A 16,417-nucleotide genomic window follows, 5' to 3' on the forward strand; every position below is an offset into this window, starting at 1 on the left:
TTCTTGCAGGTTAATTAACCCAATTTCAGATTAAACTATTTTTTGGTAGTTACCAATCAGTAAAATAAAAACACCTTTTTATTTGTTTTTTGATGATATGTTTACTATGTTTAATCTTTGACTAATTTCATTACTCTTAACCACACTAACCAAATCTTCTTTCCCAATAACCAAGATGTTTTTTCTTTGTTGTTTGAATATGTTTTGCTTTTGAATACTTGTTGTTTGTTATTTGCTTTTAACATTTTGTAACGATAAGTTAATAACTAACTTATTATACTAACCACTAACCCTTTTTTCCTTTAACCAACTACTAACGTGTTTTTTTAATTAAGTAATTACCAATACTCCAATTAACTAATAAAGTGTGTTTAACCTAAAGTAACTCTCGTATATAAATTTTCTTATTTTTGGATTAATTGTTAAATTTAAATGCAAAACGTAGCACTTGAAAAAACTTACTCAACAATCAATTTGCAACACAGAGTTGCCCGTCGTGGACGCAGTGGTCGTCATGGAGCAGATGCAGTCGAACTTGTGGTGGTGGAGAAAGTTCCAGAAACCGTGTTTGCACCAACGGGGAAATCGGAGACATCGGATGCGGCGGAGAGGCGGCAGAATATAGAAACTGCAGCCAAAGCGTAAGTTCTATCAACGAAAAATAATGTTTGCATTAAAAAAAAATATTCTTGATGTCTACAAAATAATAGATGCACAGTAAATCTTTGGCCGAATTGGCGTAGTATAACTAAGATCCAACCTTCCTTGCATACTGCTTGGAGATAACGCTATAATATACTTCCATGTTTTTTGCAAATATTTTGTGATTAAGTTTGCTTACTATTCTCCTTTGGTGTTGTGTCGATTTTGGCCCTTCTAATTACTGTTTTTGTTTTTTTGTTACAAACTTAACATTGCATCACAAATTGTATTTGTAGGTCTGCCCATCATGGACTACCTGGTCTTCTTGGGGAGATTGTAGCGCCACATGTGGTGTCGGTTATTACTCGAGACAGCGATCTTGTCAGAACGGCATGATCGGCGACATTGGATGTAACGATGTTGCGAGTGAAAGGGATTCGTGCGGAAGTCTGGTAATTATTAAAAACAAATTGTTTGAGAACAACATACGGCTACTTGACTTGAAACTATATGTATATTTAAAGTGTACATTTTATATCAATTACACGTGCATACTTTATCATACAACACAAGTCTTGTACATTGTTATACACACTGTATTTTTATTTAGTGGTTTGCTGTATATCAACTTTAAAGCTTTTACATCCTTGTTTACAAGCGCCTGCGTTACTGCCTTTGAATTTAACCCAACTATTTGATTAACAGTTGGATCGTTGTCCGACCTGGGCCGAATGGGGATCGTGGAGTCAGTGCACAAAGACATGTGCGGGTGGTGACAGAACTCATGTTCGTATTTGTTTGAATGGAAATGTTGGTGATATCGGATGTGATACTGGAGAGCAAGAAACAGAAGCTTGCAACTCGATGGTAAGTAAACATATTTTTAGACAACTTTGATGTTTTTTTAAAGAATATGTTTTTTCGGCTAATTCACGAGGCAACCGATTTTTGAAACCAATTTTGTGGGCTGTATGGAAACCCTTTATCGCTTTATGTAAATGAAAAGTTTTGTTGTCTACCTTTTTTCAATTGTCGTTAACTTTCAGGTTTGTCCTACTTGGACACCATGGTCAAGTTGGTCTGCATGTTCACTCACCTGTGGTTCCGGCTCGCGCTACAGAACTCGCGGATGCCAGGGTGGCAAGTTTGGTGAAGTCGGTTGTGACGGCGATATCCGAATTGACGAAAACTGTAACGTTCAGGTACAAAATATAAGTAAATTAAAAACCGTAAATTTGTGCTAACATTTGTTTACTTTTAAACAACAACCATTTAGCGTATTTTTTTCACGTCAGATCTTTACGAATATATATGTATCTCTTATCAGACCTTATACTATGTTAACTTTTACAAAGCCACTTATCTGATGATTTTTTTTGTAGAACTGCCCGACTTGGTCTGCGTGGGGTGCGTGGAGCGATTGTAGCAAAACGTGTGGTGAGGGCATTTACTCTCATGAAAGAGAATGTATTAACGGTCAAGTTGGTGATCTTGGATGTGACGGACCCACGGTGGTCGAAAATGTTTGTCAAGTGAAGGTATGGTGCCATTTTGATTTCTTTTGTTTCTTTTGAAGTTAATATTTTTTTTGCCATCCAAGTAAAAATGTAAGCGCTATTTGAATGTCAATAACATGTAAAAACGCATAATAAACAAATTTCTAATCATTCGTATTTATCAACACATTTCCGTTTTGGGGGCATTACGTAGTATTTTTGCACTTTTTACGCATATACGTGAGTTTTTGGCATATTTTTAAAGTTATATATGTTCTTTGTGTAGTACAGTATTACATACACCACGTCCACGCTCGTATTTTCGTTAAATTTTTGGCATATTTTGTGTGTAGCCGTGTGCGTATTGGTCACAATGGAGTGAATATGGCAAGTGCACGAGAACATGCGGTGGTGGTCTTAAGAGCAGGGAGAGACTTTGTGTGAATGGACAAGCTGGTGATGAAGGTTGTGAGGGATTACTAGATGAATCTGTCACCTGCGCATCAATGGTAAATAACACCGAATCAATTACATGTTACAAAATATAACATTTGATGTTGGCTATTGCACAAGTTTTCCACATACATTACATACAACTTGTGATTTAGCTTTGCCCGGTCTGGGGACCTTGGTCATCTTGGGAAGAATGTACTCGCTCATGCGGAGGGGGAACCACCCAGAGAACTCGATCATGCGAGAACGGAGTTCAAGGACAGATCGGTTGTGAAGGATACGTGCTCGATTCACAATCTTGTGGAACTGAAGTAAGTTGAAATAAGAGGCATGATTTTCAACCGTAAACTTGTTATTCAAAATCACTTTTTCAAAAATCTTGCATTTCTTGTTTATGCTCCTTTTGAGTATAGATGGTTGTACCAAGTAAAGAGTTAAAGCCGCTGTATGTTGAGTGTGTTAGAATTGTCTGACGTTAGTGCAAAATGATTAACTTTGCAATTTTTACCCGAACAGCAATGCGCCACTTGGACAAGCTGGGATGAATGGTCGTCTTGCACACTCACATGTGGGGGTGGTTCACAAAAGAGATCACGTGAGTGCTCGGGTGGTGATGAAGCCGAAGAATGTTTGGGACCAGCGGAAATGACCAGAGGATGTAACTACCTGGTAAATAATCTGCTTGCGATTGTACTACCTCTTAAAATATATCATTGATTAATTCCTATTCTAACTTTTACAACTAGTCGTGTCCTCACTGGTCTCCATGGTCGCGAGCTGATTCATGCAGTAAATCATGTGGCGGCGGACAAAGACGTGAAAGCAGAAGTTGCTTTGATGGTGAAGTCGGTGATATTGGATGTGATGGAGACGCTGAACGCTTTGTGGATTGTAACAGCCAGACTTGCCCAACCTGGTCGTCGTGGGGCAATTACACCAGCTGCTCGCGTTCATGCGGTGGAGGCGTCAGAAAACGACTCCGTACCTGCATTGGTGGTATAGCCGGCGTAGATGGATGTGAAGGAAGCACACAAGATCAAGTTGTCTGCCAATCTCAGGTAAATTTAAACAACCACATAAAACTCTAGGCTACACAGGATACTTTTAGTTTGGCTTTTCCATATCATAGGACCATTGTCTATTTTATTCTATATTTAACTTTTAAATTTTGAAATGTGTCACAGGAATGCCCATACTGGACAGCATGGAGTGAATTCGGACCATGCAGTAAAACGTGCGGTGTTGCTTTGCACAAACACACTCGTACTTGTGTGAATGGCGAACCTGGAGTGCATGGCTGCGAAGGGAGCGATGAGGAAAGCGGAGTCTGTAATCTCGGAGTAAGTACTGTTTTTTTTTCTAATTTAATTAAATTCTCGTGGAAAGAACAACACCAGAGCCCGCCGTCGTCGTGTCTCTTTGTAGTTTCGTTTGGTGAATAATCTCTATAAAATTAATTTACTTTAACCCACCAAGTTTGGGTTGGCTAAAGCAATTCCGCTTAAGAATCTTGCTCTGGAGGCCAAGATAGGATTATAAACCAGAACACGCTTATCCCTTTTTTTGCTTTTTATTTGAAAGTTTTATGTACGATGACCCAAACGATTTAAGCCGTACCTATTTGTAATACTGTTACAACTTTAAATTGTTTTTTGGTAACTTTCAAATATTTTTTGTAATCGCAGAATTGTCCACGTTTCGAACCATGGGGATCATGGTCGCCGTGCAGCCGCACATGCGGGGGTGGTAGAACTGAACGAACGCGTTCTTGTATTGATGGGGAGATCGGAGATATTGGATGCGATGGCCCTGGCTCGGAAGAAATTGATTGTAGCCTAAGGGTAAGAGACCAAAGCGTATTGCAACTAGAAGTCATTTTATTAGCTAACGGGGTTTTAGTAGCTTAAAAAAACACAACAGTGTTTTTCTGGTTGGCCTAAGCTAATACGTTAACCATTGAGAAAATGGTTGATTCATAGTTTTAAGTGAGTTTTTAACCTAATCACACATTGACCAAATAAAAATATTTCAGGAATGTCCATTCTGGGGTCCATGGGGATCATGGAGTTCGTGTCCAATAACTTGTGGGTTCGGTAGAGTCACTCGATCACGTGATTGTACTAATGGTGGAATTGATGGATCTGGTTGTGAAGGTTTCCCGGTAGAAGAACAATCGTGTGCCGAATCGGTATGTGGTGCAGAAAAAAGTCTCTTTGAAACATCTTAAATATTTAGTCAACACTGGTATTATAAGATTTAATTCAGTAAATTGCGTTCGAAAACCGATTTTGAGGTTAATTGTGTTATGCGGTTTACTCAGAGTTAAAAGGAATTGTTTTGGTTTAGTTTTGTAATTAAGTACACTTTGCCTATTTAGGTTTGTCCCACGTGGAACAACTGGTCGGAATGGGGAGGATGTGACGTCACATGTGGTGGAGGAAGACGCGGACGAAGTAGAACTTGTCAAAACGGCGAGGTTGGTCAGATTGGATGTGAAGGTGCAAGCAGCGAACGACAAGGCTGCAACGAACAAGTAAGTTAAAAAAATGTAATAAATATTCGTTAAAAAGAATTAGGTATTAAGTATAAATTGTTGGAGTTTGTTTATATTCTAACGACTTGTTGCTACACAAACGCTGGTGAAACTTAAACATAGACTAAAATAAAGTTTGGTTGGACTTCACAATTCGGGCAATAGCTTCCAGAAAAACAAATGCTTTACTAAACTGATTTGTAAAAACTTTGTTGCGAAAACAAAAGATTAATACGGAGGCAATGCATACATTTAATATTCTACTATTCGTTTGCAGCAATGTCCATCGTGGGTAACATGGTCGTCATGGAGTCAATGTTCACATACTTGCGGAGGTGGAACTTACTCTAGAACTCGTTCCTGCTTGTTCGGAGAGGCTGGTCAAATCGGATGTCTTGGATTCACGCAGGAACTTGCCAATTGCCAAACCAACGTAAGTAAACTTGGTTCATTTTCTGTTCAAATGAAATCAAAAACAAAGCAAATATTTTACACGTGATAACCGCCATGTTTTTACCTTGCTAAAAATGCTTTTTGTGCGAATGCATGACTTGGTTTCAAAAAGAACTTTCTAACGCAAGGATCTACAAACCAACAGCAGAAAATGGTATTGAGTCAAAATCTTTTAAAATCACTGTTGAAATTTGAAATTTTGACGTGACTTTTTGTTTGTAGGATTGTCCATCGTGGTCAGTGTGGGCTAGCTGGACAGATTGTAGCAAAACTTGCGGTAGTGGATCTCGTTCACGATCCCGAAATTGTCAGGTCGGATCAAATCTCGTGTTAGGGTGTGAGGGAGCCAACGAACAAGTTGAAAATTGTCAAACTCAGGTAAGAATTTAAGTAAAATCGTAATTTTGTCCCCATTTGTATGTCGCCTTTTAAATATTTCAAATTTCAAATAAAGATTTTTTTGTCTAATTTACCTTCAAAAAGTGTAATAAAACTTAAACTACAACGACAAACTTTTCAGACTTGCCCAAGCTGGACGAGCTGGGGTCAGTGGGAAAGTTGTGATGCTGAATGTGGTGGAGGAACTCAAACAAGAAGAAGATTCTGTGACAATGGAGTTCCTGGTGACAGAGGTTGCACCGATTTGCCTACAGATTCGATTTCTTGCAATGAACAGGTACCTAAAAATGTTTATTTTTGTCGACTTAAGTTTTCCAAATATAAATAAGCAAGATCTATTTCTAACTGTTTTTTTAAAAAAGCTCTACATTACAATTAAAAGGTGTCAACCACAAAATCTAATTGTTAACCCACAAATTTAAAATTTATACTACTGCTTTCGCTTTGGACATTTACATTGTCACACATCTAGCACAAGTGAACAAATGTCTCATTGTACACACCTTTAGATTTTAAATTGCCAATCAACTAACAGAATTATTGTTTATCCAACAGCCTTGCTCTCAATGGTCATCTTGGGGACAATGGGGACAATGTTCTAAAACATGTGGAGGTGGACAGCAAAGTCGTGAACGAATTTGTTTGAATGGAAATGCAGGCGACGCTGGTTGTCCTGGTTCCGCCCGAGTAACACAGATTTGTAGCGGGCAATCATGTCCTGGTAAGCATTTACTTTCACCACAACTTTTTTTTACGTTGTTTTATTTACTGATGTGTCTTCGTTTCTTATTTTTTATAATCATTTACTTTTGTGTCGTTGAACAGTGTGCTTTAGGCAGAAACGTTATGTTATAATCTATTGTCCTGGTTAAATTTTGGCTATTTGCACTCTTAATCGACAAAAACACCTTGACAAATTTGTGCTTTATGTGATGTATTGTTTTAAACAAACATTGAACGTGTGATCCCCATTTAATATTGTTGTGATTTTCAGTATGTTCACCCAACTACGAGGATGTTGGAATGGAATCAGGTTTCGTTGTGTGCAGTGACGGTGTTGAAATCGGATCAGTTTGCACGTTCAACTGCAGAGCTGGATATCAGATTGTCGGCATGTCCAACCTTGTATGTGAATCAGTTGCAGGTGTAGCTGCGTGGAGCAATTTACCACCAACCTGCTCAAGTAAGTTTCAAATCTTAAGTTATCTCAATTTTGTTCATTTTTGCCGTGGCGATAAGGTTCAGTGGAGGATTTTGTAGGATTAAAACATTATTTTTTCTTTGCAGAGAAATGCAGTGACCAGGTGGACGTAGTGTTTGTCCTGGACAGCTCGTCTAGTATCAGAGCTGTCAATTTCCAGGTGGTGCGAAAGTTCTTGACCAGCCTCGTTGAGAGGTTTAACGTCGGCCCAGAAGATGCATTGGTAAGACACCCAACTTCCTAAAATAAAAAAACAACATTTACAACAAACAGTTGTGGCAAACATATTACTTTTGGCGAAACAAAAATTGCGTTCAGTAAGAGTTAATTTGCAACTTTTGCGCAGTTTGGAGCGATTCGTTACAATAATCTCATCGACCGTCTGTGGGATCTCAACGCTTTCACCAACAAGGCCGGAGTGTTGCAGGCCATCCAACGTATTCCATACGATGGTTTCGGAACTTTAACCGGAAACGCTATAAACTACACACAACAGTTTATGTTTACCGAATCTACCGGTCGAAGAAGTGGAGTCCCGAAAATCGTAGTGGTCATCACTGATGGTAAGTCGTCTAAACAGCTTTATGTGCTCGAATAAAAATAATAGTGTTGACAATTTCGTATGTACGCGATTTGCCGATACGATAACAGGCTAACAAATTGGGAATCGTATGAATATGTCCCTCTTTTGGACTAATTTTGGGGGGTGACAGTATTTTTTTCATAATATACTACTATTTTGTGCAATGTACGAAAATAAATACCAAATTCCCTTTTTTGCCAAATTCGTTCTCCAATATACTTATTCTAATTAAAATTTGTTCTTTACACTTTAGGTATCTCGTTTGACGACGTCCAAGTACCTTCGCTACTGCTGAAGGCTGACAACACGCTGGTGGTGGCTGTTGGTATTGGTAATGTTGACATTACACAAATCAACGAGATTGCTTCCGATCCAGACGCAGACTTTGCCACGACTGTGGACGATTTCAACTCTCTCACCAAAGTGGTGAACAGCATCACAAACCAGATTAAACTCTGTCAGGTACATGTTTTAAAAAAAAAACTTTGTTAAAACTGTATTCTTGTTGTGTTTTTTTTTTAATTACACGGTGGAGTTACGTATGTTTAATACGAACCTGCTCCAAACTCCGTTAAAGTTTGGGGTTGGGGATCAGTTGTTATATACTAACCAAATTACGTAAAAAATACTAAAATGACATGTTGCAAATTTGAGACAACTAAAAAGCACGCCGCAATTAATCATTTTTACTTCTATTTTCCAGGGTATTGTCAACGTTACGGATTGTCCGTCCGAACCGGTGATGGATGTTGTGTTCGTTGTGGACAGCTCCTCTAGTATTGGGGCAGCAAACTTTGAACTTATGAGACAATTTATCACCAACCTTATCGAAGTTTTTACCGTTTCACCTTCGACTACACAGGTAAAAAATATTGTAAAAATATGTTGAATTACGTTTAGTGGCATTATGTTGCTCTTTATAATAGAAATATATGAGGTCTGATAGCAAAAGAAAAAAGTTTAACGAAAATGTTGTGTAAAAGTCAAGTTTTAAAATCATGACTATTTGGATGCGTTAACTGGATAGCGCAAGTTCACGACAGTATGTGGGTTTACGTCAACATTTTATTTAAATCTTGTTGGTGATTCAAATACCAGTCATAGGTTACAATTAAAACAACCGTGATGTTTTTATGTCATCTGGCTTTTGGTAACATCTACCTTTACTTGCTTTCAGGTCGGGTTCTTAAGATACAATAGAGACGTTGATCCCATTTTTGAACTCAACACGCACACCACCACGGAAAGTGTTATTACTGGTAGGTGTATTTTATATGTGCGTAAAATAACTAGAAGGGATTCACAATAACCTCGATCTAACCTTTTCACAGCCGTAAACGGTATTGTTTATTCGGGATCTGGCACAAGAACCGGACAAGCTTTGTCGTATGCATCGACTAATTCTTTCCGGGCTTTCAACGGACGTCGACCTGGAGTACCTGCTGTTGCTATTGTGATTACTGACGGTAAGAATTATTGTGTATAGTACAGTAATTAATGGTACAGTTTAATTTGGGTTATGAATTTGGTTGGCTGAAATTAAGTATTTTTTTTGCTGCGCTAACTTCATTTTTGTCTGGTAATATCCTAGTTTGGCCAAATCTGCCTACCAATGCTCGATCGGGGTTTAGTTGATTTTATTTCGCTCGAAGAACAGAAGCATAATAGTAAAAAATATACACATTAGCCGTAAATAGCTGTGCACTATAAGCCTACGAAGCACAAATGATGACAGTCCGAAACTAGTAAATCAGTAGCACGCGGGTTTCTTGACACATTTTAACATTTTTTTCCTTTCACAGGCAAAGCACAAGATCAAGTTGCCGGACCAGCCAGCGCATTACGTTTGTCCGCAGAAGTCATTGCTATTGGTATCCAGGGAGCGATTGACAGCGAACTGAGAGAAATTGCCGGACCGCCGCCAGAGGGCACTGATGCGCAGAACGTCTACAGTGTTCAAGACTTCGCAGCTCTAGCAAGTCTTATCGAGAACATCAGTCGCGCTGTGTGCTTTGCTGGCCGTGGCTCGGGCTAATTCGTCGATTATTATTCTTTGTATTATTTTAACGCAATTGTGCACTAACTTATGAGCATGCCTTTACGTCATATTAGTTTCGCTACGGGTGCCAAGAGTATAGGTGGGAAAACTTGCGGTGAATTTGTCGTAGTTTAGCTTGGTAGCGTCCAGTCTTCTACATCGTGTGTACATATCTTCACAGTCCCGCTCACCCACCGTTGCCAAATAAAATATTTGCAACCCAACGTTGCAGTGTGCTGCTTGATTTCAAGGATAGAGCAGTACGTGTTTTTCCGCCCAGAATACATACTCGACCATCTCTTGACATACAAGATTTTTTTTTACCATTTATAATTGCAAGTTGTTTCAAACCCGCGAATAGTGATGCTGGGACAAAATTAGCCCCAAAGGTTGAGCTGCATTGGGTGATGTTGAGTTTATTCGGTTGGTGAAAGAAAACATATACATAGCACTAAACCAATCACTTTATAGCTGCACAACGTTGAAACGTTATGGTGAATGGCGGTGGATGAATGCGCTGCAGTAAGTTCATCAAATAGTCACAGCGCAAGGCAGTGGTTGTCGTTTCTTGTCAAGCTGCCTATATTATTGCGTCCCTTGAATCATTTTTTATTTGTTTGTTTCGAACTATAGAGTTGTGACTCTTAATTTAACTTATCTGCTGCCATTGGGTTAACGCAATGCCACCAAGAAACGCAAAATAGCTGAAATGATTTAAACCTATAGCGGTAACCACTAGCCACCTTGATTGTGGGTCTTTTATATCTTCGCAGTCATAATTTGAAATTACTTAATGCAGATACCAACCTTCCATATTAACTAAAAAGTTAATTAAAAAAAACTGTATTGTCTTGGATGAATGTATTTTTCGCCATGAAAGCTAGAAAAAACATAAGGCGTTATTGCACAAAATAACGAAACAGATATTTTAAACAAAAAGCTTTGCGTAAGGGAACTAGGCACAGCAGATAAATGCATATCGCACACTGAGTAAAAAAGTACAAAAACTGCACTGTTTTACCAAGTACATAGATTGAGATTTACACATTGGTTATTTATGTTTTTATGATGTAATCTACAGTTGTGGTAAACTTAAACTAAACAATTCTCAAAGCAAAAAACACAATATTTTACAAATGTAAACCAAATATGTTTAATATCAAAACAACAAAAAGTGCTCACAACTAAAATATTTTAGACAGCTAAATCCAGAAATTTGTACCACTCCACTGTAGTCAGTTTGGGAAACAAAGGCACATTTTAAAAGTGAAAACATGATAAATCATGCATGGACAAAATCACCCATATCTTCATCATCAGTAATACTGAACATTCTCTCTGCCTGCGTTCGTGGATCTTCATCATTGCTCCGACTAAAAACAATTATGACTGATAATTATGACACACAGTTATTGTTTTCTTTCAGATATATATACAGAAAAAGTTACAATGAAAAACCTGAGTATGTAAAATTATATATGCTACAATAACAGATACAATGATTCATCAAATTTACTGATATTTTCAAAAAACAATAAATCATGTTTCAATGGGTTGGCTATTTTTTTAAGCACAGAAGAAAAATTACTGCTTCCTGGCATTGGGAAACAAAATCTGTTTCCATGCAAAAGAATTAAACACATACAAACTTACCACTTTTTCGTATCTGAATTTTCCGGTGAACCTATTCCAACGGGATCCAACCTTTTCTCAAGAGGCTTTTCGTGTGCTTGTTTCCCACTTTTGCTTACTCCTTTACAAAAAATACATAGCAGTGTTTCTGTGATGATCATTATGCTTGTATTTTACAAATCACATGAAAAATTGGTATTTTAATGATATAACCATACTTAGGAGATACCATTAAACATGTCCTAAATATTTACTCTGTAGTCTCGATTCAAATTATCCCAAGATTACAGAAAGGTTAAGAAGTGACAGAATAGGCACATAAAAATGTTATCGAACAAAGTTCATCACAATTTCATTTGTTTTGACACATTAGTGAATGAAACTAATAACAAAGGCTTAAAGTTGAATTGTTAACACACATGATACTTGTTTGCAACACAGTTACATTCTATGTCTATGCCAGTGAAAACATTTGATTACACTTGTTTGATCCAAACATAGCTAACCTGATGTGTAGGAATCCCATTCAGGTTCTTCTCTAGATTTGGCTTTAGGTTTTGAATGTGAAAATTCAGATGTTACAAAATCTTCCTCACTCGACATTCCATCACCACCTCGATCAAATGATAACGAATCAAGTGTTGTGTTACAGTGATCAGATGTAGAAGATGTATTGGCTGCTGTTTCTATATGTAAGGTACACAACAAAGTCAAGTTTGTCTCAAACAAGTACCTTTTTGCCACTTTGCATGTAGGTAAATATTGCACTTGCAAAAAGCGCAACAAAAATCGTAATATAGTTTGTTGACAAATTCATAAACTTACCTTTGCTTCTGCTTGCAACTTGGTTGCGGAAAGCTATGGAACGTGATCGAACTTCTTCAAGAAAGTCTTCAAAATCATCTTCCACCTCTTCACTAAAAATTTACAAAACTAATTGAACAGTGTTTTGTTCAAACAAGTAAATAATACAACATACAGGGTCAAACTGTGTCGACTAGTTGAGTCTCCACCTGGCGTTGATAAACCTGCTGCTTTTTCCTGCAAAAAACATACAAAAAAATCTTTAGAAATAAAAACCTTCAGTAGGGTACAAAATCTGCAGTATATATTGTTTGATAGTTGTGACATCAGAGTTGTTTTAATTTTATTTCAAAAAACTATTACTTTACTATTTTCGCCATATTTATGCAGCTTATCTAAAAATGCTCAAAAATCAAGTACTGATCAATCAAATGCAGTGTAAACTAACGAAAGGCTTCACCCAGTACACTAAACTTAAAAATGTATTCAAGAAGATACTTACTTTTAGGGAGAGTGTCATTGAAGTCGCTCTTTCAGCTTCACGCTGGGCTTCCAAAAAGGATTCTTCTTCAACCCTGATTTGTTCTTCTTCTTCAAATAGCTGAAAACAAACTAGGATTTAAAAAATGCTTGTTACAATGTTAGGATAATTAATTGATAGGTATAAATATCCGTAGTAAATTTATGCTACTAACCTGTTTATTAATCTGTTCATCAACCTTTTTCTGTTCTTCAATGATTTTATTGTAATCACGTTTGGCAATATATTCCCGCTCTTCTTGAGTGATAACACTAAACAAATAGCATGATTTACTGTGTGAACTGACAAAACAAAATTATTAAAAATGTAAACATATTCTGTACAAAGGTAAAAGAATTCATCAACTTTAACTTATTGGCATTTTTGCTATCTAATATCATATCATAAGCACATTGGAAGCAAACTACATATATCTGCACTGTTGTATCACTGAATATCACTTATACCCAGACAAAGGGCAGATGAATTGCAATTGACCACAATAAGTCTGTTCACATGCACAAATTTACCCAGGTAAATTATGAAAATTTACCCTGTTTTGTCGGAAAAGAGAAAAAGAAATAAGGCAAATGGAGTGAATTACTGGGTAAATTATGAAAAATTTACCCGAGTAAATTTGGTGGGTAAATTTCAAAAACACACTGGGTAAATTTTACCGGATGCTCTTCTCACAACATCTGTGGCTTCACAGACGCAATGTGTTTTAAAAATATGTTGGTAGAAACTTTGACAACATGCAAACAGCAACGATCATTAAAAATTTGTTTACTGCTAATAAACACAATTGACTTTGCATTATATGACTTAACAAGGTTGTGTTGTTTTGTTTTATAAAAGTTTAAATGCTCAGACAATGGACAATAGGCTGAAAATTTAATACATGTTTAAAAAGGTGTCATAAAAGAAGAACGCTGTCCAGTAAGCCGTTACACCTAACCGACGCTAATTTGATTCCTGAGAATATGTTTTATTACATTAAAATCAGGGTAAATTTTTCGTCATGTGAGCAGAGGGCATTTTGGAGTAAAAATTTACCCTGAATGTGACGTCAGAAACCGGAGTCAATTTGAGGGTAAATTTTGAAATTTACCTGCTCATGTGAACAGGCTTAATGTTTTAGAATTGGAAAAGTTTGGAAACAAACAAATAAACAAAGAAATGTGTTAAATTGGTGGCTACATTAGCTAAAACGCCCAATCTTTTGTCACTAACTGCACTGATAGACCTTATAGGATAAAACAATGTGCACGGGCTACTCTAAAATAGGAGCCCGTGTGCACTGTCTGCAGCTTATTTGTCATGTCAATGCTTTTGAATAAAATACGTCTGCTTTGGCAATTTGGTTTAATGGTTGATTACAAATATGTTTGTTTATTAAACTGAATACACCTACGGCAAATCAGATCCATAATTTGGCTTATGTTCATCCAACATTAGGTTTTCAAATTCAACTCCAATATTTCGTGAAACGTCATCTTTGTATTTGACCAGATGTCGCAACCTGCAACGCATCACTACGTTGTATTGTATAAACATGTAAAAAACACTGAATTCCACTAAAATTGTTGTTTTAATTAGTGTATACTTTAAGACAGTAACTGTATAGCATTAACAAGTGTTCGGATGAGCTTTAACACCACATAACATACCTTTGTCTTCTTCGATTGCCGAATATAATGCCAAGACATCCAAAACATTGCTCCATAATTATATTTGCACTTGTTTTGTCAATGACGAATCGTCAGTCGTCACACACAAACAGAAATCGACAAAACCATTAAGTTCACATGTTTAAACAAAGTTAAATACTTAAAATTCTAGTACACAAACACTTGTTTACGCAATGAAGAACTGGATAAGATAACTTCCAATTGCTGCTCTCGTGACCAGCAGCTATTAACAATGATGCTGCACGTCAGCCTACATAAATGACGTCATAATAGTCAACAGAACGATACGTTTATGAATGTTGGTCCATAGAAATAAAAAAATGCTTTAAAAAAACTCTCAACGTCATTGCAACATTTTGTCAACATTTATGATACCGACTGTAAACGCAATTCCGCCTTCGTTTATAAGCCGCCCTCGATTGTAAGCCGCATGTTGAGGAGTTAAAAAACGCTGGATTTTTAGATACGATTGTTTCATAATCATAATACATCTTTTAGTTGTTACATAGTATAATTATTTGCCCACATCTGTTAGTTACGTTGATAACTGTGCTCAACAGAACGTTTATCGACGTATAATCAAATTTTGAACCCCAAATAAATTAAAAAGTTGGAGTGTAGAAATAACATCGGTATAAAATTAAAATGTAAGCCGCCCTCGATTGTAAGCCGACCTCGATTGTAAGCCGCCCTCGATTGTAAGCCGCCCCCGACTGTAAGCTGCACAAACCACAGGTAAAAACACAACAATATAAGCCGCGGCTTATGATCGAGTAAATACGGTACTTACATGGCTGCTTTAAGTTAGACTTTTAAGTTGGAAGCAATGTTACTGCTTTTCGTTCGCCATTCGCTTAAAGCAAGGGTGGGCAACCTACGGCCCGCGGTTGTGTAATTAAATGGTTTGATTGTTATCAGTTTATCATTAAGAATAGGCATCTTTACGTACAAACGCACTATTGTTGTGTGTAAGTGGGCTTGGAACTGTGTCATAGAGGTGTGTTAAAGTTCATCAAATGTGAGCATGATTTGTTAGTATTCTAAACAAACCTGTTTAAGGTTGAAGTTTGAGCAAGCAAGTAATGTATATTTTACTTGATATTGTATATATGTTCACAATTCACATCGAACAAATACGAGTTAAAGTTGAGTTCGCATAAGCGCTTGTGTTATTGAATTACCATCGTTGCGGCTCGCCTCCGTAATATCACTATTTTTTGGCCCGCACGTGCAAAAAGGTTGCCACCTCTAGCTTAAAGTATGCATTCATGTTGTACAATCCAATTATTATGCACTCGAAACATTTTGAATTTAAACGTAAAAAACATTTAAATGTTTAAGGGCAGAAGTTTTCTGATCTTATTGCTTATCCCTATCAGCATGTGTTGCATGATTATTTCTGTGCACTGTAAACAAAACAAATAAATATGATGATGCACAGGCGCAGCCACCTAGGCCTACTGTACCTTTTTTGGTAGACATGTTTTTCCTAATTAAAGAATTTCAAACTTGTCCTTCAGACAAAAAAAGAGTCAAATATCCCCCCATTTACCTAGTTTAAATATCATGCTAAACTTCAAATAAGTACAGAATAGATACAGATAGATTTAAACAGCAGCAAAGATTGTTGTCGAGTGTCGAGACCCACACAAAACAGTCCCATGGTCTGAATCGAAACTCCAATGAGCTGTGATGTTAGTAACAGACAGTGGTTACTCGCTGCGACCCACAAAATTAAAGGCCGATTTATTTTGTCTTGTTAAAATGTTGGGCATAAAGTTTATTCCACCTCTAATCGTACACTTCGTTCAATCACCACATTACTCGAAATACGAAAAGCAGCTCTGCTGGCAGCTGAAATCATACGATTTATTGTTGTAAACGAGTTTGTGACTCAAGTTTGTAGAGCTCTTCCGGCAAATGTAAATTTTATTCCGACGTCCTATACAGGTCGTCTTCATCAGGGTAAATA

At 37.2% G+C, this 16,417-nt stretch overlaps 2 protein-coding genes across 4 annotated transcripts in view; one reads left to right on the forward strand and one right to left on the reverse strand.

Moving 5' to 3' along the window:
* Window positions 1-10,022, forward strand: part of LOC145222290 (uncharacterized) — a 68,970-nt gene extending 58,948 nt beyond the window's left edge. For all 3 annotated transcript variants that reach the window (XM_080088387.1, XM_080088388.1, XM_080088389.1), the window contains 25 exons: window positions 486-641; window positions 939-1,094; window positions 1,348-1,509; window positions 1,689-1,844; window positions 2,025-2,180; window positions 2,492-2,647; window positions 2,747-2,902; window positions 3,108-3,260; window positions 3,338-3,649; window positions 3,776-3,931; window positions 4,277-4,432; window positions 4,624-4,779; window positions 4,969-5,124; window positions 5,402-5,557; window positions 5,800-5,955; window positions 6,098-6,253; window positions 6,532-6,697; window positions 6,971-7,159; window positions 7,264-7,400; window positions 7,524-7,740; window positions 8,014-8,222; window positions 8,464-8,622; window positions 8,938-9,019; window positions 9,092-9,226; window positions 9,563-10,022. In XM_080088387.1, the coding sequence (XP_079944513.1) occupies window positions 486-641; window positions 939-1,094; window positions 1,348-1,509; window positions 1,689-1,844; window positions 2,025-2,180; window positions 2,492-2,647; window positions 2,747-2,902; window positions 3,108-3,260; window positions 3,338-3,649; window positions 3,776-3,931; window positions 4,277-4,432; window positions 4,624-4,779; window positions 4,969-5,124; window positions 5,402-5,557; window positions 5,800-5,955; window positions 6,098-6,253; window positions 6,532-6,697; window positions 6,971-7,159; window positions 7,264-7,400; window positions 7,524-7,740; window positions 8,014-8,222; window positions 8,464-8,622; window positions 8,938-9,019; window positions 9,092-9,226; window positions 9,563-9,795 (4,182 nt within the window). In that variant the 3' untranslated portion in view covers window positions 9,796-10,022. The remainder of the gene's footprint in view (window positions 1-485; window positions 642-938; window positions 1,095-1,347; window positions 1,510-1,688; window positions 1,845-2,024; window positions 2,181-2,491; window positions 2,648-2,746; window positions 2,903-3,107; window positions 3,261-3,337; window positions 3,650-3,775; window positions 3,932-4,276; window positions 4,433-4,623; window positions 4,780-4,968; window positions 5,125-5,401; window positions 5,558-5,799; window positions 5,956-6,097; window positions 6,254-6,531; window positions 6,698-6,970; window positions 7,160-7,263; window positions 7,401-7,523; window positions 7,741-8,013; window positions 8,223-8,463; window positions 8,623-8,937; window positions 9,020-9,091; window positions 9,227-9,562) is intronic.
* Window positions 10,023-10,644: 622 nt separating this feature from the next.
* On the reverse strand, window positions 10,645-14,649 carry LOC145222292 (uncharacterized). The gene is made up of 9 exons (XM_080088391.1): window positions 14,425-14,649; window positions 14,169-14,276; window positions 12,930-13,026; window positions 12,737-12,835; window positions 12,410-12,471; window positions 12,256-12,347; window positions 11,937-12,116; window positions 11,452-11,551; window positions 10,645-11,171 (listed from the first exon to the last, which is right to left on the reverse strand). Exons 1-9 carry the CDS (start codon window positions 14,478-14,480, stop codon window positions 11,081-11,083), a joined length of 885 nt encoding a protein of 294 aa, XP_079944517.1. The 5' UTR covers window positions 14,481-14,649; the 3' UTR covers window positions 10,645-11,080.
* Between the last annotated feature and the right edge of the window lie 1,768 nt (window positions 14,650-16,417).

This window comes from Phallusia mammillata, chromosome 4, assembly GCF_965637545.1.
Source record: "Phallusia mammillata chromosome 4, kaPhaMamm4.hap1.1, whole genome shotgun sequence".
Lineage (NCBI taxonomy): Eukaryota > Metazoa > Chordata > Ascidiacea > Phlebobranchia > Ascidiidae > Phallusia > Phallusia mammillata.